General features: G+C 39.8%; 1 protein-coding gene across 1 annotated transcript in view; it reads right to left on the bottom strand.

Annotated features, from left to right (window-relative positions):
* The window catches only part of LRP1B (LDL receptor related protein 1B), a 578,117-nt gene extending 553,869 nt beyond the window's left edge, over positions 1-24,248 (bottom strand). Inside the window, exons 1-4 of the mRNA XM_086465459.1 lie at positions 24,134-24,248; positions 15,133-15,213; positions 14,238-14,333; positions 13,955-14,080 (exon numbers count right to left, since the gene is read on the bottom strand). Of these exons, the coding sequence (XP_086321585.1) occupies positions 13,955-14,080; positions 14,238-14,333; positions 15,133-15,213; positions 24,134-24,248 (418 nt within the window). The remainder of the gene's footprint in view (positions 1-13,954; positions 14,081-14,237; positions 14,334-15,132; positions 15,214-24,133) is intronic.
* Positions 24,249-26,794: the final 2,546 nt, after the last annotated feature.

The raw sequence follows: 26,794 nt of genomic DNA, 5'->3' as shown, positions 1-26,794 counted from the left end.
ACCAAACATTGTAATATCTTGATCTTAATTATATTTTGTATAATTCAGTATCTGAGCAGAGGTTAAGGACCACATCTGACCCCTTTATCAAGCTGTCAGCAGTGTTTCTTCATCGCTTAGAATCCTGGCATTGAATATGAAACTCAAGCTCATTTGCTATAGCACAACCACAACTAAACAGTTGCAAAAGACTCTGGTTTAGGTCAGCACAAAAAGCTTGCAGAAAGGGAAAAAGCCCATAGCTAAACCTATACCCAAATATAAATTGATGGTAACTTAAACCCCAAATACATCATTTAAACCATCAGTATATCTACCTAAATTTCAACTCCAATCTCTAACAAACACTCGCCGTGAATGCAGAATTTTTCTCTGTCACACAACGTACATGGACAGTGGCTTGCCCATATAGAGTAAATTTAAAGATCAGGGTTCTTGACATGGTAGATTAAGTTCTTCTTCCACACATTTCGCTTGCTGTGTAATTCAGTCATTAACAATCTTCCTGCCAGCTCCAGATAGAAACGTCTTTAATGTCTTTTAAAGGCAGCATTTTTTCTCCAGACATTAAAACCTTTTCGGGTTATTTTTTTAATCACAAAAAATTTCTTACTGCCAGTACTAGTAATATATTAATTATTTAACTGAAATAAATGCATCTGTTAATGTGTTTAATTAAGCATACAAAGCTCTTTATTTGATGTTATTTGTATTTAAGATTTCCTGTTTTCCCTGAAGTATTTATTATCCAAGGCATGATTCTTCTAATCTTAGATATACTCTGGGACCGAAGTCCTATTTTATATCAGCATTTCTCAGCTGCTTTTATCGTGAACGGATATATTAGAAACCATGTTAATGAGCTGTTTAGTATTCATATATTGGACTTTTCCTCATTTTATATGGAAATAATACTATAAAAATTCCAGGAATACTAGTTTTATGTGCATGATAATGATGAGATTCAAAGCAAATAAGGAGGAGGAAATCTGTGGTGGCAGTGAATACGAAATGGATTAGTACATCGTCAATGTGCTTTACATTGGTATAAAATTATTAAGCATGTAATTAAGTAGGATCAATTGCACTGTTTGTTTTTGGGGTAATGTTTTAGCTATTTTAGATGTTTCATCTTTAAGAATTTAATTTCACACTTTAATGATCTTCTTGTAATCTCCTCCTCCTGCTATGAAGTCACATAGTCAGGACATGCATGAAATCCACTACATATCAAGAAGTGACTAGGGTGGAAGGCCAGGCCAAAGTCACTGCAAAGGAAGATAAGAACAAGGCAAATTAAATAATTTTGTAAATACAAAACCAGTTCAGTTCAACTGACCTTATTCATCAGACGCATTCAAATCCCCAGGATTGTTAGCAGGAAAGAAATGATATAGTTACTTGCAGCAACTGCAGCTTTGACCTGGCTGACCTCAGAGCCATCTCCAGTGAAGCCAAAGCGAAATGAGATTTGGGGTTATAGGTGCCTAATGAGTAAAACCATCAGCCTTCAGCACACTTACACCCGCATGCAGGTCACAGAAGTAAATAAAATGTAAAAACCCAGCTTGGGTAAGGCGGAGAGAGAGAAGACTATTCTCTATCTTGGATAGAGAACTTAGTACTGCGTTACTGAATACAAACCCAACCGTCAAAATAAGTCTGCTATTAAACTGAATTGTCTCGTTTTGAACAGGGAATTACAAATCAATGAAACAAAGCACTTATGGAAATCCAGTGTCTGAGTAGGTTCCCTTATGAATTTCACATGCTGGACACAGCGCACGCTGCCCCTGCTGTCCCAGCCCACCCCTGTTCTCCTGCCCATGACCGCCCAGGGACTGGAAGCAGAGCGGTGGCACCAGCAGCACTCTGGATTGAAGGGGGTGAGAAGGTTGGAGGCAAATTCATTGAAAGTCAAGACAACAACAGGTACTATTTATTTTATTAAAAATATAGTCAGAGAGGATAGATTTTAGTAAGAATAACGTATCCTTATTTTATTATTGCACTGAACAGGTATTATACTATATAACTATCAGAGCAGATAACTATTATCTATACTATCCATTATTTGTACCTGGTTTTTGTACTTCAACTTACCATTGGCTTTCAGTAATGGATCACACTTGTAAACTAAATTACCTCTTGCAACAAGAAGCTAGAAAACCAGAGACAGCAGCACATTAGAGAGCTACCTTAGACAACTTGAGATTTAATGTTTTTTTAAAATGACTTAAAATATCAAATAGTCTTGTATAGAAGCAGAGCAGAAAAAGTCAGGATGAGTTAGAAAATGCTGGCTCAATATCCTCTATAGCCTGAGCATAAAGACAGAGTCACATAGCCTTGGCATACTTATGAACAACTTAAGTGAAGCAAAAAGAAGAAAAACTTTAGAGGTAGTTTTATTATCAGGTTTAAAAAAAGTATTTTTTTTCCACCTAGATTTTGTTTCAACACTTAAATAATGAAAAATAAGTTTGCTACATCTTTCATTTGAAGTAACTCATGTTATTGCAAATACATCATTAACAGCCATACTGTCTAGAAGCTGTGCCTGTAATGAGGTTATAAATGTCAGATGGTAACAGTTAATTTAGCATTCTCCATGAGGAAATACATACACAAACTTGGGTCCAATCTATAAACGCCTGTGCTCATGAGTAGAACTAACTCAGAATTATTTCGTATTGGGCATATCCAAGTTTTACACACAATTTAAGACCTATTTCTGAGGGCACAGCTCACAGTCCTACCGAGTAGATGCACGTGGATGTTGATGCATCTTTGAAGTGTGCAAGATGAAGGTGTTCAGCAATGCAGACTTTAAAGTCTTTCATTTGGCACAGCTAAGTTTCACCCAGAAGTACTGGGGCATGAGTAAGGGCTGCTAAAACACGGACTTCCTGGATTTGATCTGTACATCTGTAAGGTAACATAAGGAACTAAATCCTAACGGATACTTTCTGAAATTAAATCTCTTCCATCATTTCCTCTTCTGCTTTATTAAAAGGCTAAGATGTAGCACAGTTGAAGCCAGACAGGTGGCTACAGTGAGTTACTCTTCTTTGTCATAGTTACACATTATTCTTTGTGAGCAGAGGGTTTTGTCTCGCATTGCTTCTTCGTCCATAGCAAAATGCCCTCTTTGCTGACTAAAACCACTCTGCATTTCACTGCTAATAACGCATCTGAATTCTTATTCTAAATCACAGCTCTATTTTCAAAAAGAGCAATTTCACTTTTCTTCCAGAAAGCCATCTGCTTGCTAATGAGAGTTGTTTTCATCAGCAATTTTGAGAAGAAAAATGGTTATTACACTTTAGCACTTTTTAAGTGACAAATAAAGAATACCACCCAGACCACTATTTAAATACACCGTATTTCCCCCAGTACAGGATCTACAGGGCAAATGTATCATCATAATTATAAACATTTGTAATGAGTCTCAGTGCAATTGGGGCCCACAGTGAAGTATCATCACCTCAGATAAAAATCTTTCAACAAGAAATTTCATACATAAGATTGCTGTAATTTATAAATCCCTCCATTATCAAAAATTACCTTTTCATACCAGCAAAGCCAAAAAGGCTTTTGATGGTGCCATGTACGTACGCTCTTCTCGAAATGTATTTTTAAATTCTATCAATGCCTAATCAATAGACAATGCTGTGATACAGCAATTTTTCTGCCTCCCTTTCACCAACGCTATTCCTGGTACAGTACAACGACAGCCTAACAACCAACACTTTCACAATCATCTTGATATTTGGTTGAATCACCCTGCTTGAGGTGCATTCCTCATTTCCCAAAATACTCTCTTTTCCTGATGCTATTGAACAGCAGTAGCATGGCAAGACAACAACAGACAAAGGACGGTTAATGGGAAGATAAAAAGTGAGACAAAAAATGAAGGAATAAGACTTAGGACAACAATAAAGAGAAAAGGATGAGACCTACGGGAGGGGAAAAGGAATCTGTTTAGGATGATGACAGAGAAAAAATAAAGGAACACAGAGGATGAAAAATAGTTTTCATAGTAGTTTTAGTAGTTTTGTCAGCAGAACTAAGAAAAAAAGTGGGAAAATAATGAATAAAGCAACAGTGAGGATTAGGGCTAAACAAAAAAAAATTGCAGAAAAATGCAGAGCTGGAGTGAAAGCGATAACCGCTGTTCAGAAGTCCCTGAAAGAGTTGCAAAGACATAAGTACGAAAGGAAGAGAAAATAAGCAATAACATTGTTAAGTTGTAAAAGAGAATGCGAATTAAATGGATTACAAATAAATGTGCATGGAAATAGGGACAAAAACGTCATGGGAAAAAGTTCAAATCAATACATACCAAACTAAATAACGAGCTTCTAAAACAAAACAAAAAAAAACAAAAAAACCCCCACAAAACCAAGAAACCCCACACTGCAACCTCACATCTCTCCCCTCCATCACCTTCCCAACGATCGTTACTGCCCCACCTTTCCAGGCAGACAGACACTCTGGGCCCCAGCGTACCCGAGAGACTCGCGGGTGCAGCTTCTTTCAAAGACAGCGCTAGTGTTTAGCTCCTCCCTGGGCTCTCCTGCACTGACAGTGCAGGAGATACAGCCCTCCTCTGAATCCAGACAGGATTGCATCTGCACCCGAAAGTCGGCCCACGCCCAAACTGCGATGAACACCGAAACATGTGTCTTATTTGCGGCCAAATACTGTCAAGAATGTCAATGCTAAAAAAACCCAAAACCAAACGTCCTTAGGTTAGACTTAACAGCTAGCGCAACCTCATGATAGAGAATCTGTGCCAAGTCTTTCCACCTCTTCTTGCCACATCTGTGCTTTTTTGGGGGGTGTAATTTATAGCTCAGCTGTGAAAATAAAATTGCTTTGGGTTAAAAACTTGAAAACAAAGTCTTGGTCAAAGTATGAATTACTTTTATAGGTTTTTCAAAAGATTGATCTTTTCATTTCCTTGTCTTATGAGTATATATCCCATTAGATCTGCTTCTCTGTAGGAAGTGCAATTTTAGCAAGCAATTAATCCATAAATGAGCTGTTTCAGAGTTTTAGGTATCAGGCATCATCCTTCAAAGGCTCTATCCTGGCCTTGTATTATACCTACATGTTTCCACAGACCTTAACAGAGGCTCATTTTGTCAGCAATCATTTAATTGAATTCCCCGTGAACCACTTTTGGAAAACCATGCACAAGATAATCAGCTGTAGACCAGAAAAAAAAAAAAAAAAAAAAGAGTAGGATTTCTAATGACCATGTCACCGAGAGATACAACGACCTTCAAGTCCTTCAGTCCTGAACTTCTTATCGCATACTTTATTCCAAAAAAGAAAACATGCAGCTGGACAGCTACAAAAATTATACTTATTTGAACCTGGAGAGGTTCCAGGGAGGCAGTAATGACACCGCGATTCCTTGTGTAGGAGATTCTGTGATTTTGACACCACCACCCCCCCCACCCCCCTTCCAAATTCCTAAAATAAACATTTTGAAAAATTTGCCCCATGTGGAAAGGCAAAATGAAATCTAATGCTCCATTTTATGTTCTCAGATGGCCACATAAACTCTAGCACTTTCTTGAACACCAGGGAAAATCTCGTCTAAAGATCATTTCATATTACGAGCTCAAAGCATTTAAAAAACAAAGGAATTTTTCTTTCTTACAGTTTTTGTGCACCACACAGATCTCCTGCTGCACACTTGCAAGGCGCAAATCATTACTAGTAAACCCGAAACGAGCTAGCCTTACAAAAACCTATTGGCCTGTAATAAAAGTTAATGTAACTATTTATATTGCTAAGTTGTAAAGAATTGTTTAAGTATCTGCATATATAACACTTACGTTAACTTCAAAAGAATAATCAAACTCTGTTGCAAAGTCTTCAACTACTTTTTAAGGCATTTATGTTTGTCTGAAGCAGGATTAGATGTACGGACTACATAAAGGAAAACATTAAAGAACATTCAGACTGAAGACCAGAGTATAAATAAATACACAAAATGGAAAATAAACTATTAAAAAAAGTTACTGAATTCTTTTAGTCTTTAAAACGGTTGAAAAAATAAATTAGCAGAAGCACGTAATTCTATTCCCTGCCAAATTCTAATGTTTACCTGACTGTAGCACGTCACCTTCAAAACGATCATTTAAGAAAAAATATTCTTCATTTACAAAGCTGCAACTGCAGCCCCCTACAAAACGAACACTCCTGGAAGCCAAGCCCCTGTTGCTAACCCTTTACAGATAAGGCAGCGGTGCCTGACAAGGGACCAGGAATGAGACTCACTAGACTTCTGACACCAGCTGGACAGACTTACACCTTGCTCTTGCAAGATCCCTGTGTTCAGTACAGTGTAAACTTTAGTTCCTGCAGCATTACCTGGCAGACAGGGTATATGATACATACAATAGGTGTTTAGCGTACCATGGCACTCCTCAAGCCCTTTGTTATCTATCCTTTCAAACATTCCCTCTTGATCTTCCTATCCTACTCCAGTTCCCATAATTATCATGGACACATAGAGCCACCTTTTATCATTAAAAAAACCCAAATAAATAATTTAAAAGCAAGCACAAGCTTTCATTCCATACTTCCGATGGGAGAACGCAATGCAGCTCCAAGCAAAATCCCTAACACCTCCTGCTGGTGGGACTCATCAGCTCGTGCCCAGCGCCCCACCGGCGCTCGGCCGTACGCCAACTTTCCTTCACTGCGGGTTTAGCTCCGTGTATGGACACAGCCCACGTAATACTGGGATCAGACAGGGGTAGCCCTGCGGGGGGCTGACGGTGGCCAGTTGCCCGACACCCACCCAGCTGCTCGCTCGCTCCCCCTCCCCAACAGCATGGGGGAGAAGATCAGCCGGCAAAGCTCATCGGTCGAGATCAAGTCAAGGAGATCACTCGCCACTTACTGTCACAGGCAAAACACGCTCAAGGTCGGGACGATTAATCTTAGTCGAGAGCTGGACTGCAGTCCCTGCCAGGAGAACCTGCCCCACGCTGGGCTCCTCTCCACAGGACACAGCTTCTTCAGGAAATACCCACCTGCCCCTCCATGGTTTCCCCATGGGGTCTCTGCCCAGGCGCCCACAGCACCTCCACCCCCTCCTCCTCCACCCACTCCTCCTCCTCCTCCTCTGCCCTGGGTGCTCACAGGCCTGTTTCTTTACCCACCCCCCGGTGCTCGGCAGCGTTTTGCCCCTTCTTAAACACCTTTTCCCAGAGGCGCCACCAGCATGGCTGACAGGCCCAGCTGCGTCCTGCCCGGCACAGGGCAGCCCTGGGTCCCTCACAGAGGAGCCCCCGCAGGCCTGGCTGCCAGCACCCAGACACCCACACCCCCAGTACACGTCCAAATAACCATCACCATCATAAGCTCCATAGGAGGGCCACAGCCATCTGTTTAGTCACACCCAGTACTCAAAGTCACTCACACAATATGAACGAACTAGTTTTATTCAGAGAAGGATAACGCACGTACTCCAGTCATTTGACAATGTGCTTATGTCTCAGAAGTAGTATTACCGTCCGTTGGGAAATTATAGAAAGGAATTGCCTCTAAATGTTCTCTAGGGCCCCAATACCATTGCTCATATGCTGGCTGTGACAGAGAGTAAGCACAAAAAACATAAAAGCATATTGCTGGCCCAAGGCAAGTGCTCCCCTGCACCCAAGGACGGGGCAGCTCAAAGGGAAAAGGAGCAGAATTAGTGGTGAGAAACGTAGGAATAAGCCCAAAGTAGGAGCCCTCTCAGGAAGACAACTGGGCCTCATCAACACAGGTCCCAAATGCCACAGCGGAACAACCTGAATTCCTCCAGATCGAGCGCGACGCAGGATTTGTCTCAATGGGGTGCTTCTCTGTAACCTTTCCAAAAGGCTTAGAGGGTACGAGCACCATCGACATTCATCCTTTCCAGACTGTTTCCTCTAATATTCAGTTAACTACCAGAACATCAGCAATCCCATCACACCAGCAAAATGACCTTTCCTGGAGGGGCCGAGCGCAGCAGTTTTCCCAACCAACGCCGTAAGGAGAAAGCAGAGGTCAGAAGCCTTCAGCTTCAGGTAGCAGTCACACAGGGGGTCACCAGAAAAAAGGGGGCAGGCAATGGCAAACTATCGGAATGGGATCAAGCACGGCAGACCTGACAGACTATAGTAGAAAACAGGATGGCGAATAAATAATAAATACATCTTTTTACACCTTTTCTTTACCTGTGGTTACCAACCACAGTAGCTTTGCCAGACCTCAAGGAGATCCTCAGTGGAAGGTTTGTTTACTTTCAGGTATGTAAAAATTGTATTGGGAAAGTTAATCCTACTTCAAAACATTCATCTTGTTCTGTCAGAAGCACTCCTTTTCACCAGCTAACATAAAAGCATGGCAATATTGTATTGCATTAAGCGTTTAACTTCATTTTATGTAAACTAGCAGCAGTTTCATAAAATTTGTTGACATTTGTCATTTTGTTGTGGTTCATTTCCTACAAGAGCTTTAAAAGTTAAGTTCTACACTACTGATACAGAATCATAGATTCATAGATCCTGATCAGACAGAAAAAGCGAGTATACATTCATCACCTCAAAGCAGTTTAAATTAATCTAACCAATAACACAGCCAAGTAGCTTGCTGAAGAACAGGTGTAAGCAGCTGTTTTATGTAGCAGATTGCTTGTTCGACAGTAACTACGTACAACAAAATTATAAAGAATGAAAATATAAGACCACATTTTCCCCTCACGTCCAGCATTTTCTCCATTTACCTTCCATAGCCTCATGGCAGCTCATCTTTAATGTATGCAAGTTATTCATTGATCTGGGATTTTCCAAAGCTACTTAAGAGTAGTTTGGGAACCTGGCTTCTATTGAATGTCAATTAATCTACTCATAAAAGAATTAGGAGCTTTAGGAAATTTTATCTTCATTGTTTCATACCACAAGAGCAACACGGCACTCAATTACCTTCTCCTTTGCTAGTAAAAGAACTACAACTGAGGTACCCAATTAACAATTTTCAAGCTTATGAAACTGGTCTCACATAATTAGCATCCAGAGAATAAAAGAAGCTATTTTAGCAAACAAAGTGAGACTCAAGCTTTTAAACAAGGTATTTCTGATTGTTGCCTTTCTTTTGCTCCTCCAACTTGAGTTTAATCATGATTATAAAAGACGATACTCTCTCAAATCCCAGAGAAAGATTATTATCAGAGATCATGTCAACATGTTACGATAAGCCTACATCTGCTCAAACTTCTAGAGATAGGGACCATTAAAATTTGATGATTTGTTAACAGAAACCAGGGTTCTTTTAATTTAGGACCAGACAGCTACAAATAAATTGTGTGTGTGGCATGTATTCCAACAGTCATTTGGCTACCATTTAAGAAAGCTCAAATACAAGAACAACAGTGCCAGCATAACAAAGAAAGTGCAGCTGTGGACAACACAAGAGGCACAGATGCAGTCTGGAGGTGCAGAGTGAAATGTTTTCAGGAATTTGATGCTGCTAAAATAACTGAGTGTCAAGTACTTTCATGTCTTGGTAGTAGGAGATCTCATATTGTACTGTGGTTTTTTTTTTTCCCCTCTCATAAGAGATTCATGATATTCAAGCAATACTTAAGGTCATAGATGGTTCTTACGGGTAACTGTGCCATAACAAAGCACTGCTGCCTGTAACATGCCACAGAATGACATGAAAACAGCTCAGCGATTACTTGTGCCAGACCTCGAGTCTCTCTTCATAGGGCAGGTATCAGGGAGCGTTATAGCATCTTCCTCTACGTCATGGCTAAGAGGCAATAAACCAGCCCCTGCTGGAACTGCTGCTGCACCGAGCATTACAAAAACCAAAACACAATCAATGTGTACAGTTCCAGAAAGAAGCTACAGAAAATAATTCTTTCCCTGCTCCTTTGCTTCACCTTGCCTTAGCACAATGCATTCTGACAGAGAGGAGTTTGTGCACTGATGTTAGAAAACAACATGCAAGCCAGACAAATTCTGAAGCTCCAAACACACAAAAAAAAACCCTCAAGTACTACATGGATGGAGTCATTTGCCTATATCCCTTTTAGATCTCAGCCTAGTAGGAGGTTGAAAAGGAAACCAGGCAATAGTGCATCAAATCAGACGGCTAGATTTCAGAAGCCATTGCGATTCCTTGGGCAGCCACACAGCTTGTTTAGAGACGAATGTGTTATTCGGAGGTACAACTGTGGAACGCCACACACACGTACCCCCAAAATAACCAACGATGTAAATTGGATCTTTAGATACAATTTGCGAACTTCCCTATAAAAGTTGCTGAGATAGGCAAATGCTTACAGCTTAAGACCAATAGTGGTGGTAAGAACGGTAAAATAATGGTAAAATAAACAAAACAAAATTAAAAAAAAAAAACAAACAAGAAAACCAGTATTAAACAAGTGTTTCCAATTGGCCTAAAGAAGCCAACAGTGAACAGACACTAGGTGATAAAAAAGGTTGTCGCTATTTTTGTTTTTTTAAACTCCATGCGTTTTAACAGCATATTTGACTTTTGTTATTGTCCCACCAAAGCAGTCCAGTAGATGAATCTACAGGCAGCAACTTTTTTCTTTTTTTTTTTTTTTTTTGGTAATTATTATTTTTACAGTAAGGAAGTCCTCTAAACATTTGCAACAACCTCCAGACCAACAGCTATCTGTAAAAGTCAAACTTGTCTAGGCAGATTCTGGGGCGCCTGATAAGAGTTCTATCGATTCCAAGTGAACTTGCCGATTTAGCCTACTGAAGAACCTGGCATCATCCGATTACGTTAAGTAAATTGATTTTTGAATCCTGACTACTTGCAAACACCTTACAAACAACCTAGAGACCTGCTACCCAAGAAAGGGTAGAAATTACTTGGTCAAGAGTTTTATTAATAATATTTTTTTAAAATCAATTTTCTCACAAACAGAGAAGCAACAAAATTGGTTCACTAAATTATTCATCACAAATTACTGAACCAGGTTCTTCCGCACTATAAAAAGCAGCGGCTCCACTGAGAGCAGAAAGAATTACAGCTGCTACGAAAGAGCAGAACACAGGTACAGGTGCCGTAGGAAATCACTTCTGGTTTTGCAAAGCTATTTCTGAGACCATTTAGTGGAAGATGGGGAGTAGAAGGGAAACAGGCTGGTGATGGAAGCTCTTTGTTGACTCAGAAGAGTCGCAGGCAGTGACGGGACACCTCCATCACACTCGCTGAAAGCCCACGGAAGCTGTGCCTGCCGAAAGCCCAGCCCCAACCTTTGCCGAAAGCCCAGCCCCAACCTTTGCCAACGCAGAAGCCGAATTCAACGATACCCAAGAACACCACGTTTTTCTCATTTCTGTCCAATCCTAGACCTCTTTACTAATGCTAATAAAGGGACTAGACTGTATGATTTCAGGTGAATTCGTGAGGAAATTAGTTAATACGGTCATCTTAAGTGTTTGTACAGTCTAATAACTTTCAGGTGCTATTGCAAAACCTGCTTAAAATGCCACCAGGAGAGGGGCCACAAAGATATTTAGTTCCTAGAAGTTTTCTGCAAACAGATGGTTGAGTGATGAAACTAGTAAGGCTTTGCATATTCTCACCATGGGAAAAGATGCAGCATGAGAATTTCCCTCTTTTTACACACCCTGAAAACCCCATCGGAGAGAAGGTAAGAACTTCCACTCGCAGGAAAAAGCTTTGATCAATGCTTGCATGTTATTAGAACCCAGAAAACCCTATTACCAGGCACAAATCCACAGAAAAATCAATCAAACTCCATTTGTTTACGGCTATAGGAACAACTAGCAATATCTGTCAGGCTACACCAAATAATTCATCGTACGTAAGTCAGCAAAGAGCTGACAAATAGCGGCTGCATTCATCTATAAACACACAGACAACATGACTCGGTGCGCTAGAACTGGAAGGTGCTGCATCCCTGGCATTAACACCACAGACTCCTCAAATATTTCATAAGGTTATTTTACAGGTAGTTTATACCTCCTTGCAGATGCCGTGATGCCAAGTATCAGCAGGAAAATTCAGGAACGCTATATTAATCTCTAATGAGAAACAACTTACCTGATGAAGAAATAATACATTTGATAGCGAATTGCGCTGACTAAATCAACACAGAACCGTTGAGACCAAAAACATAATCGTGAGCAAATACATAGGAAAGTTTCCCCCAGCATCCCAGTGCCGTCACTTGGTTCTCAAGCGGGGTCCTGGGCTGAGTTGAACCGAAAGGGTGAGACAGGGCACCAGCCACACACGATGACCGTCTCGGCCAGTACAGCCAAGTCTTGCCCAGGCACCTCACCAACCAGCAGCTTGTCAGCCAAGGTCTATGTAAGCTGTCCATGCACAAGGAGTCAAACATCTTCCTGCTCTACAACCAGAAAAGCCACGATGCTAACTCCTGCCTTTGACTTCGGCCAGCCAAAGGAACGCATCCTCCAGAAACTTGTGAGCATTTGCAAAGGGGAAGGGGTTTCCACGAAGATCAGGCTGGCTGACGTCAGGAAGAGCGCAGGCTTGCTTCCCCACCCTGCTCCCTTTTTTTTTTTTTTTTAAAGCCATCAGTAAACTTCAAAGGTGTTTTTTTTTTAATATGACATGACTTTGAATGACATGACTGAACACAGATCATACGGTCTGTACAATAAACACGCAAAGTTCCTGAGAGGAAAATACCAAGGCACCCAGCAAGCTGCTGGATTTGGAACTACGTGCTAAATATCAGGAGGTAAATTAAAAGTTGTGTGTGTGACCATTTTAAGCTCTTATCACAATATTCATTAGTTAGCAGAAAAACCTTCAACTGCACATACTAACACTATGCTTAAAGATATGACATGAGAGAAGACAGTCATCAGAGCAGTAATAAAATCTTAACTGTACCTGATGCTTCCAACTACAGTATTTTGTTTCTGAGAATCCCAAAGTATTTCAAAGGCAGTCCATCAGACAACCTTCACCACAGCCCCGGAGGCAATTTTCCTATCTGTTCCACAGAACAAACGCTGGAGCAAGAAGGTTGCAATCATCGGTGCAATGTTTGCCCAGACAGAAATGGTTTCCAGACATCTTGAATTTCTGTCCCTCATTTCAAAGATTAGGCTCCTAAATACTGTCTGAAGTTTGATATTTTCTTTTCTTGTAGCAGTAAACCACATTTCTAGCCTTCCTGATTGTCAGTATTGCTTTGATACAAAGTACATGGTTCTTCTCTCACATTAAGTGATTATCCTGGGGATAAAATCAGGAAATTCCCTCATTTTCCTCCGAACGCACGAAACAAGGGAACATTAAGATTTAATATCACCTCATCAGTAGTCTACAAGGCTGATAAGAAAAAAAGTCTGTAAGGTTGCTACTCCAGTCTTCAGAAGCTCTTAGCCACATTGAAAAAAACAAGGTCTTTTATTATAATTAAACATGTTTTATTAAAGCTTTCCCTCATTTTCCTTTCTTTACTTCTTTCCCCCTCATAGTTTTTACATCGTCTTTCATTCTTCCCTTTGATGTTTGCATGCTCTTCATACTTTTATTGAAAACATTTTGCACTACTCATTTCCACCCCACCTCCCCCTAAATGTCTTCAGGGGAATACATTTTTCCTGTGTCTGACTTTGCCTCTGCCCTCTACAGCACATCTAGAGCTCAGTGAGAGCAGAGGAAACATATGCTCTGGCGACAGTGCTCGTTACACGGTGGCACGTGAGCAAAACACCTTCCATCTCTTCCATTTCTTTTGTCTCTCACCTACGCAGTGAATGTAACCTGTTCCCCTTGATATGAAGGCTTATTCAGGATTTATTAAAAAAAAAAATTGAATCCATCCTTTCAATTGTATAGTTAGTGCGACTATAAATGTTGTCGTTAAGAGGAAGACAAAATATGGTTGGCTCCTTTTTTTTTTAATTACATGTGTCTAAAGACTCCTCTGAATCACCAGGACAATCAGGCTCTCCATCACACAGCCAGTGCTGGGAGACACAAGTCACGTAATCACGACACAGAAGCTCTCCTACATCATACAACTGATGTTCTTCTGAAAATGAGAAACGTTTTAGAATGCAGTGATCATAAATGAAGGAAAATAAAGTGGCACAATGAAAACTGAAAATAAAGTGATTCTGAAAACAGAAATCAAAGCAAACAATAGAAACAATATGAAGTAATAATGTAATGATATCTAATGCCCTTACTTAGTCTGTAGAGCCTAACATCCAGCTGCAGTGTTTCAGGGGAAGCATCCCATAACCGTTCCAACCAGACACGAACAGCATCAGCATAAACTATCTCTATCAAACAGAATTTTAAGAAATTCTAGTTTTCTCTTATCGTTTTACCATGAAGTAAATTTGTTTACTAGATAGAAATCAACAAGCTTTAATTTCATATTACCAGCAGGGAGGTACCCCATTCTCCTCTCCTGCCCCAGAAAACATTGTCAAATTGTTGTTTCAAAACATCAGATTTTCAAGGATGCATTTCTGTAAGCAAAGGGATTTTTAAATAAACAGATATATTGTGTACTCTTTCTTTAGATACATATTTTAAAGACCAAATCTTATCTCAATTTTATACAAAAACCATGTTATATTTCCTGTGACAAATTTGCAGACAAAGGGTTTAGTTATTGAAGGTCAACACTGAGGCACCTTGAAAACAATGGCCTTAAAGAGGGCAATTTTGGAAGCCTGGCACACCCAAACCATCTGCTGGATTCAACCACCAAAGTCTGATGTCCTTGCTATCTAGAGGTAATTAACTCAAGAGTATTCCATCATTAATTAATTTTAAACTGTTCCAGCATTAATTAGAGCTCACAAAGCCTCTGTGCAATATATTGTATTCATTTTATCTATATATAAGTTTCAGTAGTGCCTGCCACAAGGTTACATTACAGATGGCTGGAAAAAGATTTCTTGATTATTCTTACACTGATACAAGTGAGAAGCAACTTCACTGGAGTCAACCCTGTCACAGAGTTATAAAGTCAGGCATAAACAAGGCCAGAATTACCCCAGTTCCGCTTGTAGACCTATCCATCGGTCTAGCTCATACCAAAGCTCACCGATTCTGTTGCCTTTTTCTTACCGCTCTTTGCACGCTGGCAGTCGGTGCCCGGCACACCGCTGGAAGACCCTCGTTGCTGCAACTTGTGATTAAGTGCTTCAACTTTTCAGGAAGCACTACAGTATTAATTTCTTAGTCTGATATGTCAACTAGAATTAGCATGTTCCTCAGAACAACCCAACTGGCCTCCTGAACAAAACACCTATTTCACAAGCAGACACTACATACATATTTTGATGTTTAATCACTGTAAGATGTGTTTCTAAACATGCTTGTAAAGCTGGCTGAGCTTCAAAGGAAAACCCTTACAGCACAGTTTGCGGGACATTTATGTGTTATTACTCTAGGAAGTAACAATGGGAAGACTCCATCAATATTAACCTATCATTTCATATGCGCATACCTCATTTTCAAGGTCAGTCTCTAAAGCTATCGATGGATACAGGTTCAAACGTTTCCAAGTTGCAACTATTATACAGATATATTTCATACTGCTTAAACTAGCTACATCACAGCTCTTGTAACTGTAGGAACCAAAGCATTTCTGTTATATTTTAATTCCTCGCCTTTACTTCAACAGCAGTGATCACTCATTTAAGTTGTTTCTCGTCACTGAAAAAAAACGAGTGACTAAAATTAAAAGTTTACATGCACGTGGAACTGGTTTTGCTTAAATCTTCCAGGGAGATGATCAAAGGTCCTGCTTTGATAGTGCTTCTTGAAAAAACATCTTGGAAGTCAGACAGATAGGGGGAGTTTGGCAAGTTTCAGCATTTTAAAGATATACAGTACTATGAGCAAAACCTATATGAAGAACTGTTTAATATTTTGGTTTTATAATATTCTTGAAATTCATAATAAACTCCTGTTTCTTTATGGAAACCTTGTACTACAGTCTGAACTGTCTTTCTCTGTATAATACATGCCTGTTTGTAATAGAGCTGGGGATATTAAAACTAGCACAAAACCAGTTATCTACCACGTCCACTCATTTATACCAAGAACAATTATTTCTCAGACCAAAAAATAGTCGAAATGGCTAACTTCATGAATTAAGATTCAAAAGATCAAATTATTTCAGATTAGATTTTTCTAATTTCGTAATAGATTACTGAACTGACAGCTAAGTGGAAAAAAAAAACATTGACGAATAAATATAAAAATGTAAAGTTGTGAAAACATTTATGTAGCCAAGTTCACACAAGCGACTGGTTCTACATGAGCCTACCCAATTACCTACATGCACAATACCTAGAGAAAAAGAAACCTTGATTTTTTTCCAAAGGCCTAACTGACAGTAATCAGGTAAAAGGAGAAACCAATGTGGTCTTCTGTGCCAAAATGTAAGACTCCAAGTCTAATTCTACACTGCAGCATGCAGAGCCCAGTGTTTAGAAAACCAGATTTGAAGCCAATGAAGAATTTCACTCAAGTTATTCAAGTTTGTAAACAAGCCTTGCAGTGATCACGGGGAAAGGTGCAGAACTGCTCTTTCGTGGCTTTTCGGTGCAATGTCTATATTAAGCCCTGTCCACAAGTCCTGCGGCTGTCACCGAGGAAACCCCAGCACCAAGGGAGGAAGACGGTGCAAAATGAACAGATCCCTGTTCTACACAGCCCTTAACATTGCTCCCTTGGAAAAGTTAAATTTAAAGCAGAGCAAAAGACAACCCGTAAAGCTGCCATTAATTTAAAGACCTTCCTCCTCTGCAACATTCCCTTATGTTTTATACTTTTATCTGTATGTCCCAGGTTACAGCGTAAAATGTGCCAAAAGGAAAAAAAAAAAAGTATTCTATCACCATCTTCAGGAGCTGTTGAGACCAGGTGGGGCAGTGCTCCCTGCCTGCCCCCTCTGGACTATCTCCTGTTCATGGGCACAACAATGCCTTATCGCCTGACCCATCCATAACTCGCTCCTGGACTATCTCCTCTCAATGGCCCATCAAGGAACTGCCTCACGACTCCCCATCCCATGGTGAGATGCTCCGCCCGGGGGGAAGGAGCCAAGCAGTCCATGCCAAATAAAAACGGAGATCTCGAACACCCTAGCAGCCTTCTTCCACTGGATTCCCAGAGGAGCTTTTCCCCCCACTGGAGTTCCAGAGGACAAGAGCTACCTACCTACCACTGGACCTTCGGAGGAAGACCAGACTCTTTTACCTGATCGCTGCTTCCACAGAACTACACTCATCGCTTCAGGAGGACTGCAGCCAGCATCTTATCGGACTGCTACTGCCCCCCTAACAGGGTGTCAGGTTGTATTCCTGACTCTGTCAGTGTAAACCAGGGGGGTGTGGTTTTTTTTTTTCCTGCCTTGTGTTATATATATATACATTAGTAAAGAACTGTTATTCCTATTCCCCATATCTTTGTCTGAAGGCCCGTTAATTTCAAAATTATAATAATTTGGAGGGAAGGGGGTTGCACTTTCCATTTCAAGGGAGGCTCCTGCCTTCCTCCGCAGACACCTGTCTTTCAAACCAAGACACTGTAATAAAATCCCTTTTCACTACTCAATGTCAACAGCCAGTCAAAGCGCATCCCAACAGTGCTACTGCCAGCCGGGACCACAGACCCAGAGAATCCTGGAGCCGTTTAGGTTGGAAAAGACCTTTAAGATCACCGAGTCCAACCGTTAAGACAGCGCTGCCAAGTCCAGCACCAAACGAACAGGAGTCGGACAGAAACTTCCGCCTAACACCATAAATGCCTGAGTAAACGGCATTCCGAGGAGAAGCCCTCTGGAACAGGGAGGTATCCCAGCACCGTGCCCAAGGGCAGTGAGTGTCTGACACAAAAGCCGGGCAGGAAGATATGAAGCTTTTTCTTTTTTCTTTTCTGGGAGGAACAGGGATACAGCAATCAGGAAGCGCTGTCGTAGGGATTATCCCTCGCCTATTCGCACACCAGGTTCTTCTAAAGCAGCACATGGTCACATATGTCTACACAAATAAATCTTCCATTTGTTCTTATTTTGGGCAAAGATTATGAAAGTAGCCTAACTGGACATAAACAAGTTCTAAAAAGCTATTGTATACATAGCTCTAGTTTTGAGCATGTGCGCTCGGAAAAAAAGGCTTGTTTTCTACTTTTTTTTTAAAAATTGAAATAATTTAGCTACTTCCACAAAATTAAATTCTTGGGTTGTATTTTCTGCAGTGGAACAGAAATTATGGAGATCTAAGCTTTTTATATTCTCTATACCTAGCAGAGTGAAAAAACACTAAGTTATAAAACATTTGGAAAAACAGATCTTGTTTAGAATAAAGCACCTTAATATTAGCTTGGGGTTTTATTGGCGCTGAAACTGCTTTTTCAAACTGTTTTATTTTGCATTTCTATAGAATTATCTCTATTTTCAGCTGCTATCTTTAAAAAATTAATTGGACCAGTTAATCATAAACACACACTAATTAGTGGGTTTTTTTTTTAAAAAAAAAAAAAAAAACAAAAACCAACAAACACTTCCTGAAAAATGGTCACCTAAGATGGCCTTGTTAGCAAAGAAAGCAGTTCTTTTCAGCGGCACCTCTCCGCACACCGTTTCCTCCTGTATTTATTATTTGTGCTGCTCAGGCAGGCTCCCAGAGGATGAGAAAATTCACATTTTTTAACATACCAATTCTTTGAGATACAGAGCAGATGGTTAGAAATCATCTCTCTATGGGTAAATGAAAGCTTTGCCTCCCTAAGGATCATACTCCTATCCTATGTTGCAAACACCTGGCAATGTCTCCTAGACGGAAAGTTTCACACACACAAAAAAAACCCAGTGCCTTTGTTTTAAAGTCAATGTTTCCAGAGCCAAAAATGTGTTGATTTTTGGTTGTTTGGGTTTTTTTTTTTTTAATTATTATTTTTTTTCTAGACAGGCATATCTTTAAGAGGACAAAGCTCAAAATCTCCATTAGAAAAGTAATTACAATTATAATTTATGCAATTACACTAAACTTGGAAGACCGAAATTCCATTGTGCTGTTAATAAACAAGGGGGGGGGGGGGGGGGGGGCGGGGGGAGAAGGCAAAGAAACGAACAAAAAAAACAGCACACAAGACAGTAGCCAATGTCTGCCTACAACAGGAACGTTCTAATTTAGCAGGGCACTTCCCTCTGTGAACATGCACTCAGCTCCTAAATGATGAGGGATCACTGTCCGTGATCACCTGGACTGGTACAGGTCAAAGGGATCTGGATCCTTTCCATCTGAGGGAATGTAATTATGAAAAGCAGGTCAGCAAGGTTCTTGAAAAGGACTATACAGGAGATAACATTTATATAATTGAGTGTTTCTTCAGTTCTGTGATGAGAATGTAAATGATTCACTGGGAATCTAATTAATATCTGCCTTCGTCAAGCAACCGGACGTGGAGAAAAGCTGTTGATTTCTACAACTGTTGTCCTCTGCAGGCGTCAGCACTGTCCCACCTTTCAGAAGGCCATTACTCTACGGATCTGCCAGGCTTCTACTATGGTCTAGGTGACCCCACCACCCCGCTTAGGTGGCAGCTGCTTGTGTGCCGTCTTCAGAGCACTTCAATCCCCATCTGCTAAAAGCACCTGAGCGCCGAAAAAACCCAGATCTCCCATATGGCAACACTCCTCAAAGTGAACAAAACTCAGCGTAATAGAAGTCTTGATCCGTTATAGCAGGGAATCTGCTCATTAGGCTTTCACTAAATATTCATAAAAACCACACGTGCAAAGTAATCCAGAAACCACGTTCAAGCAGAAGCTTTTGAATTATACAATATAGCACTATATCAACGAATGTTTTGGGATAAAAGATCATCATAACGTAATTTTTAAAAGCTTTTATAAAAATAATTTAAGATTAACTCAAAGTAAGAATGTTTCATGAACTCAATTTCATTAAATTTTGTATCCATTAAAAAAAAAAATCTATATTTTTACCATGGTTCAAGTGAAACAAAAAACTTCGGCATTTTCAATTTCCTCTCCGTTTCAAGAATGGAAAAGGGCAATAAAAAGTGCACATAGAATATGGGGATGTGTGTGTAAATACGCTTTCCTTTTCAATTGGGGAACAGCAAGATCAAGGAAAGAACCATAAAAACCATGAATAAGTACGATAAACGTATACAAGTGCTCAGCTGGTTTCTGACCGACTGCACACCCAGACAAAAATCCCAGGAAAGGAGAGGAATTTTTTCAGAAGCCAACAAGTAAGAAGACTAAGAAAAGGCAGAAAGGCCAGTAAGAGTTGTCAGGAAACTGCAACCCAACTGGACATTTTCATTCGGATCCACTGGTGACTGCATCACCTGTCTGCATGACCAGAAACTTCTACCAATGATAATAAACCCATTCTGCCATGTTTCAGGGATATTATGCAACCAAAAAGTTGCACTTTTAAGTTATTAATTAGTTTTGCTTTGATTTTAATTAAGTTATCTTCATTACAAGAGCTTAAGAACACAGAACTTTTTTTTTCTCCTTCTCAAAAGCATGTTTTCCATTTGGGATTTTCTTTGATCTCTCACTGAAACTTGGAAGGGTTTGCAGATTAATTTCTGCAAAATTTAGTCAAAAGTTGAGAACTATATTCCATGATAGAATTCATCATATGCTAAAGCCTAAATTACTGTAACTGAAAGGGAGATGGGAAGAAAGAGCATGCACAGCACTTCCTACTTATGACTTTTCAGACTTTTATATAATACTTTTCCAACCTTTTATACCTTTTGAGTTAAATCTACATTTTTAGAGCACACAGTAAAATATTTTAGCTGCATTAAACTACAAACAAAATCCTTGGAATTTGTCTTGCAAAACAGTAAACAGAGTTTTACATACTGAGTATTAAAAAATGTTGTTATTTATTTCTGTCCCAGCCAGTTCAGTACAATGCTGCGTCCAATGTCAGAGAGTAAAAGTTTTATTCACAGGATTCAAAAATCTCTCTCAAGATCTACCAGACCCTCATTTGTGCTTCTGCAGTGCAAAGGGGCTTAACCAGCTGTAGGTATGTTCCTATGCATATAGCACTCCTAAACAGGGGTACATATATTCTAGGTGTATTTACTCAGTTCCTAGCATGTTAGTTATCACTCACTTAGCACTTACTAATCAACTAATTGCTTTATCCATAGGCAAAGCACAGGCACAGGTACCAGTCCTTAAAAGGACTGTATGTTCACTTTATGCCACCTATCTTTAAATGCCACCTGAAAGCTTCTCTCAGTCTGCGCATCTTCTGCCCACCAAGGTAACCGTCAGTCTTTTGATTAACATCAGACCTCGTAGTTGTCAGCCCATAACCTAATCCATAAATATTCACGCTCCAATTCCTTATTTACATCACAGAGCTACAATAATTCTTCATATTTTTCACAGTTGCTCAGTGCAGGCTGAGCAAATAATGTTAACAAGAAGACTAGAAACATCCCCTGTTTCACACAAATCCTGAAGTATTTTCAGAGGTGGGCAGGTGATAAGTCTAAGGGCAGCCTTGTTCCTCTCATTTTTGCTCTTCCTTTGACAAAAACGTATTTCCATTAAGGGGGCTGACCCCGAGTCCCCTCCTGTGGATTTGAACCAGAGAAGGTTATTATTCAGCCTTAATTTGGCACACATTATAGACAGAGAAATCGACGAAATATTCATATAATGAGAAAGACCCAAATATTCCTGTGACAATTTTTACCTCACCAGCAAAAGGTCGCACAATAATACGTGTCTCAGCAAACTACGAAATGACATGATAGTGATGTTCTCTAATGACACCAAAATATCACGGAATAGCCAGATGCCTTCTTTAATATAAGAGATACACTAATAGAAAAACATTACCTGTAATCTTATAATTTGCCAATCCCTACTCCAAGTAGCCCTATACAGAAAGGAGGTTGAAGTCCCAACAAGCTCACTATGAACTAGTTCTCCACAATTATCTTTTACCTCCTTGAAAACCAGAGGAAACACACAAACAGGTTCCCCAGGGTGAAATTGTCCTTCTTTCCAAACAGCCAGACTTAGATGGAATGTTAGTGTCAAGATGGAGGGTCAAAGTGACCATCACTTATCCCCCTATGTATGAAGGATGACAAGCCCCATAACAGAGTCAACAACGTGCCCTTTCAGCTGCTGACAGCTAGACAGTGCCAAAGTAAACGTGAGTGAAAACGCTCTCATTTGTGGAAAGCCCTCAAAGGTTTCCACTGAAACAAGTCTTCTCTCTTCCCCATGTCACAGACAAAACGTCTTGGAAGAAACCATTTATATGGAATGAGAAATCCCCTGAAGGTCTCCACCTTGGTCTGTATTATCATAATGTGTTCATCACGGTCTTATTGCATTTGTGTTGGTGTTAAGCCTTCTCGTCAGGAGGAAATGGTTGCAAGAGAAGATAAAAAAAACCCATAAGTCACATTAAAAAAAAAAAAAAAAATCTTTATATGGAATTGTGGCAGAAACCTTCACAGGACGACCAAGAGCTCATACCTGAGGACACTATGCGCTTCCTAGTGTAAGTATATACCTTGATAAGCCACACAAACTTTCACAAGCAAAAGAAAATTTAGGACAGACGACTTGCACAATACACTTTTTTGTATGCACACGTGCTTGCTGCTTCTTCAGGAAGCTCGATGGAGAAAAGACTAAGGCTCTCAGCTACACCCAGGATCAAATCTCACAAAGGTCTGACAGACAAACTCCTGAAAAGCAGAGGAAATGAGCAGAAGGATTGGGACTGAGAACAAGTCACCCTGAGCCAATTTCAAACCCAGTTCGACGCAGCGTGCCACTTGCTGTGCCTCTAAGCAGGACTTCAAATGAATCTTTTTCATCTCCTGCCTCTGTTAGCTGTTTTAACTTATATATTTCCAAGTTACACTTTTAGCTTCACTAGTTGTAAAGCTTCCAAATTTAATGTTTTTATGGCAAAATTGCTTCTTTTTCTTAAAGTAGGATGGAAATCGGGACTTGAGACAAATTATTTAAATAAGTGCCATACACAATATTTTCTCCTTTGAAAGCTGAAAACATTCATTACATTGCTTATTACAATACCTTTGATAAGTCCTCTGTTGAGCAGATGTTCTATCACCGTGAATTTTCACATACTAACCTTTTTAGCAAATACTGAAAGATAATTAATTTAGATAAATGCCATATATCAAAGAGTAATCAGTGATGTAATTGTTTCAATTCGGTAGTTTTATTACCATGTAAAACATAACAAAACCATTTTCTTTGAATTTTTTGAGCACTAATAGGATGACATCTGCCCAAGCAAGGAAGGAAAAGCACATACTAAACTGCTGCAAAATTTGAAGATACCAGGAACATTGTGGAAATAAAAATAAATTTGCTCTGTTTATCATCACTTTGAATAAAATTAAAGTTTTAAGTTTTCTTTTATAGCGTAGATAACTTCATGAAGGAAAGATAAAGCTAGGTAAGCTGTAGGTAATTCAGATGACTGCATAACGGGAAAACAAAGTTATACTTAAACAGAAAAGAGAAATAGAACCAGCAAGTTATCCTAAAGGACAAAAAAACCCAAAGCAGTATGGAAGGAACTATAAAGTATCTGGACTGAATTGCACCATCTTCTTTGCTTTCTCTTTTATTTCCCTGGAGGACGATGTTGAGGCTATGTTATCACTGGTAGTCAATTTGATTTTTTGCTTTGGTTTAGGACTCAAGGACAAATTTTGTTCCTTTTGCTAAACATTACATTTCGAGTATTATACCAGATAATACATCCATTCTGAAATTGTACAGTCTTTCAGCAACTAAATGGTTTGCTCAAGAAGAACTTCCTTCCTCCCTTCTCTTGGGAGAGTTCATATACTCCATTACTTCTTTTGGATTCAGTGGGCCTTTCTCCCTTCCCTCCCACCCGTGGGCTTCAGGAACGACTGCGAGTCATCAGCGACTTCAGAGAACCTCAAAACACGCAGGACTGGCAGCGACCTCGTGAGCTTACCCAGCCCAGCTCCTCCAAAGTAAACCACAGCCTCGTTTCCTAAGGCCGATCTAGCTCACACCTACCAGTGCAGTTCTCACACCCTCTCGTGAACCTTCTGTCCTCCTCAGCTCGTCTATCCCAGTACTCAGCTCCTCTTACGGAGAGAACATTTGCCGTAACGGGCAGCCTCGCCGTCATTACAGCAATCAGATAGTATTTACCCAGCTCTCAACCGCCGCTTACTGCTCCCACTTCAGCGCAGTAGCACAGAGCTATCCATCTTCCCTACCCACTCTTTTGTCGTTCCATTGCCAATCATTTAATACTAACTGCTCTGCTAACCATGATCAGTGTCATAGAGATAGTGGCCGAGCTTGATGGATAGCAAAGCTGTTTTTTATCCCACAGCGATTAATGTAATGGGCTGGGGGGAAGATGTATGGAAGAACTTGCGACTTCCACACAATTTAAGTACATGAATATAGTACATAATGACACGGAAGGCAGCAAGGCAGGAAAAGTGAGAACCAAACACTCGGAGAAAACCTTATCAGAAGGCAATAAACATGAAGGTATTTTTGCAGCTAGGAAGGAAGCCCTGTCCTACCATACTCTCACAGTGAGGTGTGGCAAGCCTGCTGCGGCTAAGCGTACCTCGGAATGATCCCACTTAAAATGACATGATATAAAGATGAACAGGTTTCTATAGCAGATGGAAGCCTTTTACATAATTCCCTTTTAATGACCAAAGAAGTCTTAAATACAAAGGTTCTGTTTGTGCAACAAGAGACATATATGAAACAGCCAAATCTGTTACTGTAAGCAACCACACGTTTAACACATGTTCATTTTATATTGGAATCATTAATCTACAGGGAAACAGGGTTAAAGACTGTAAGATATCCTTATATTAAACTCAATGATTAGAAGGAGTAAAGAACTATGAGAAAACCAAGTTAAAAGGCTTTCTAAATAGTCTACATAAATAGTAAAAGGGCAGTCTTACCAGGGTTAAGTATTCAATCCAAAGTGGATACTGCACAACTTTAATACCAAAAAAAGCACTCAGAATATTAAAAATGTGGTAGTAATAATAGAAACTCACAACAACAACAAAATCTATTTTTCATATCAATCATTTTAATATTTACTCCAACCCTTACAAACGGCTCCATACTTATGCTGGGCCCTACTGAAGTCATGTCCGTTATTTTAAATAACTCCAATCAACAGTTCTAAATGAAATTGTAAGAATTAAATCAATGGCACGCCAAAGGGTCACCTAATTTAGGCTTAATTGCAATTTAACTGTCAGGAAAGTAGTTAAAATTGTGATCTTCTGCAGTTAGATCTGACTTTTTTGATAGCACGATCCAAAGCTGATAATTTAAGGTATTATTTAGAAATGTATTCGTTGAATAATAATTTTCACAGCACTAGAGAACAATGTATTGCGATTTTAGCTGCTGCTGTCAGTATGCCTTGAATGGGAATGCCTGAGTAGGCAAACACATTATTTAGAGGTAGGAAGGTGTAGTATTTAGTAAAAAGTTAGTAAGAGAAAATTTTGAATTCTATTTACAAGGGCAGCTTGTATTCTGTCCAAAATGGGAATGTTACAAAGAAGGATCGCATCAAAATAACGGATGAACTTCATGCCTTTGCGCTTTGTAATGCTATAGCCAACACATACGCACATTGCATCACCTCGAACAGCACGGTGTCACCCAGCTGCCTACAAACAAGTTTTGAAACTACCCCTGCTTGGATTTATTATCCCACATAGGACAGTGGGAACAGCACTGGGTGAGTTATGTGAGCCTTGAGGAAGGACACGCAGGATTAACGAGCACATGTGCCCATTTGCTCCTTGGAAACAAGAAGGAAACAGTCAAAGTTTTGACACTAGGGAGAAGAGTTGAGTTGATAAAAGGCTGAGAAGACCATCACAGGCCTCAAGTATGGACCAATAACAAAAACTTTTCTTTTTAAAGCAAGCTAGGAATCACCCAACCCTGACGAGAGCTTTCCTGCAGGGAGAAGCTCTTGTCTTAGGTTGCATTCTAGGATTATCTGCAGCTCATCATGCCAGGAAGAGCGAGTACTACCACCGAATTATTTACTGTTACTTAAAAAATAATCAAAAATGTATTTATTAAATGTTTTGAAACATTAACATCATTTAAAAAAAAATCATATACATAAATTAAGTATTTAATTGTTCAAAGGCAAGCCAACACCAAAGAAATCTAAGTTTAGATAATGACTCCTTCGGCTTATTAAGGTGAAATTCCATCATCCTTCATAAATGTTACCTTGTTTTTTTAAAAAACACTGGAAAAAGATATAAAAATGGATATAAGGGAAAATAAAGACAATGTTTGATACAATGTTATTAATCCAATTTGTAGAGAGAATTAAAAAAAAAAAGCTTATTGCCAAATATTCACTTGACAAAAAAAGCCCCACGTCCTTATGGAGGAAACACTGAATTCAAAGGCAGCGTTCCTATGGGAAGACTTAACGTCAGCTATTGCTTTTTCAGATCCCTGCAGGCCCGAAGGCTCTTTGTGTCACACAGGATGGTCGAGAGGGTGGAAACAATCCATTAGAAAACTAAAGACAGCATCAAGAACAGGGTCAATACGACGGTACGCATGACTCCGCATGCACGCTGAAATTCTTAGTTGTACGGAAACCGAGGATGAAATAATTTCGTTTTTAACATAACGACTTTCTTCTGA

This window comes from Leptosomus discolor, chromosome 5 (assembly GCF_034619465.1).
Source record: "Leptosomus discolor isolate bLepDis1 chromosome 5, bLepDis1.hap2, whole genome shotgun sequence".
Taxonomy (NCBI): Eukaryota; Metazoa; Chordata; class Aves; order Leptosomiformes; family Leptosomidae; genus Leptosomus; species Leptosomus discolor.
This window is presented reverse-complemented; position numbering and strand designations above follow the sequence as displayed.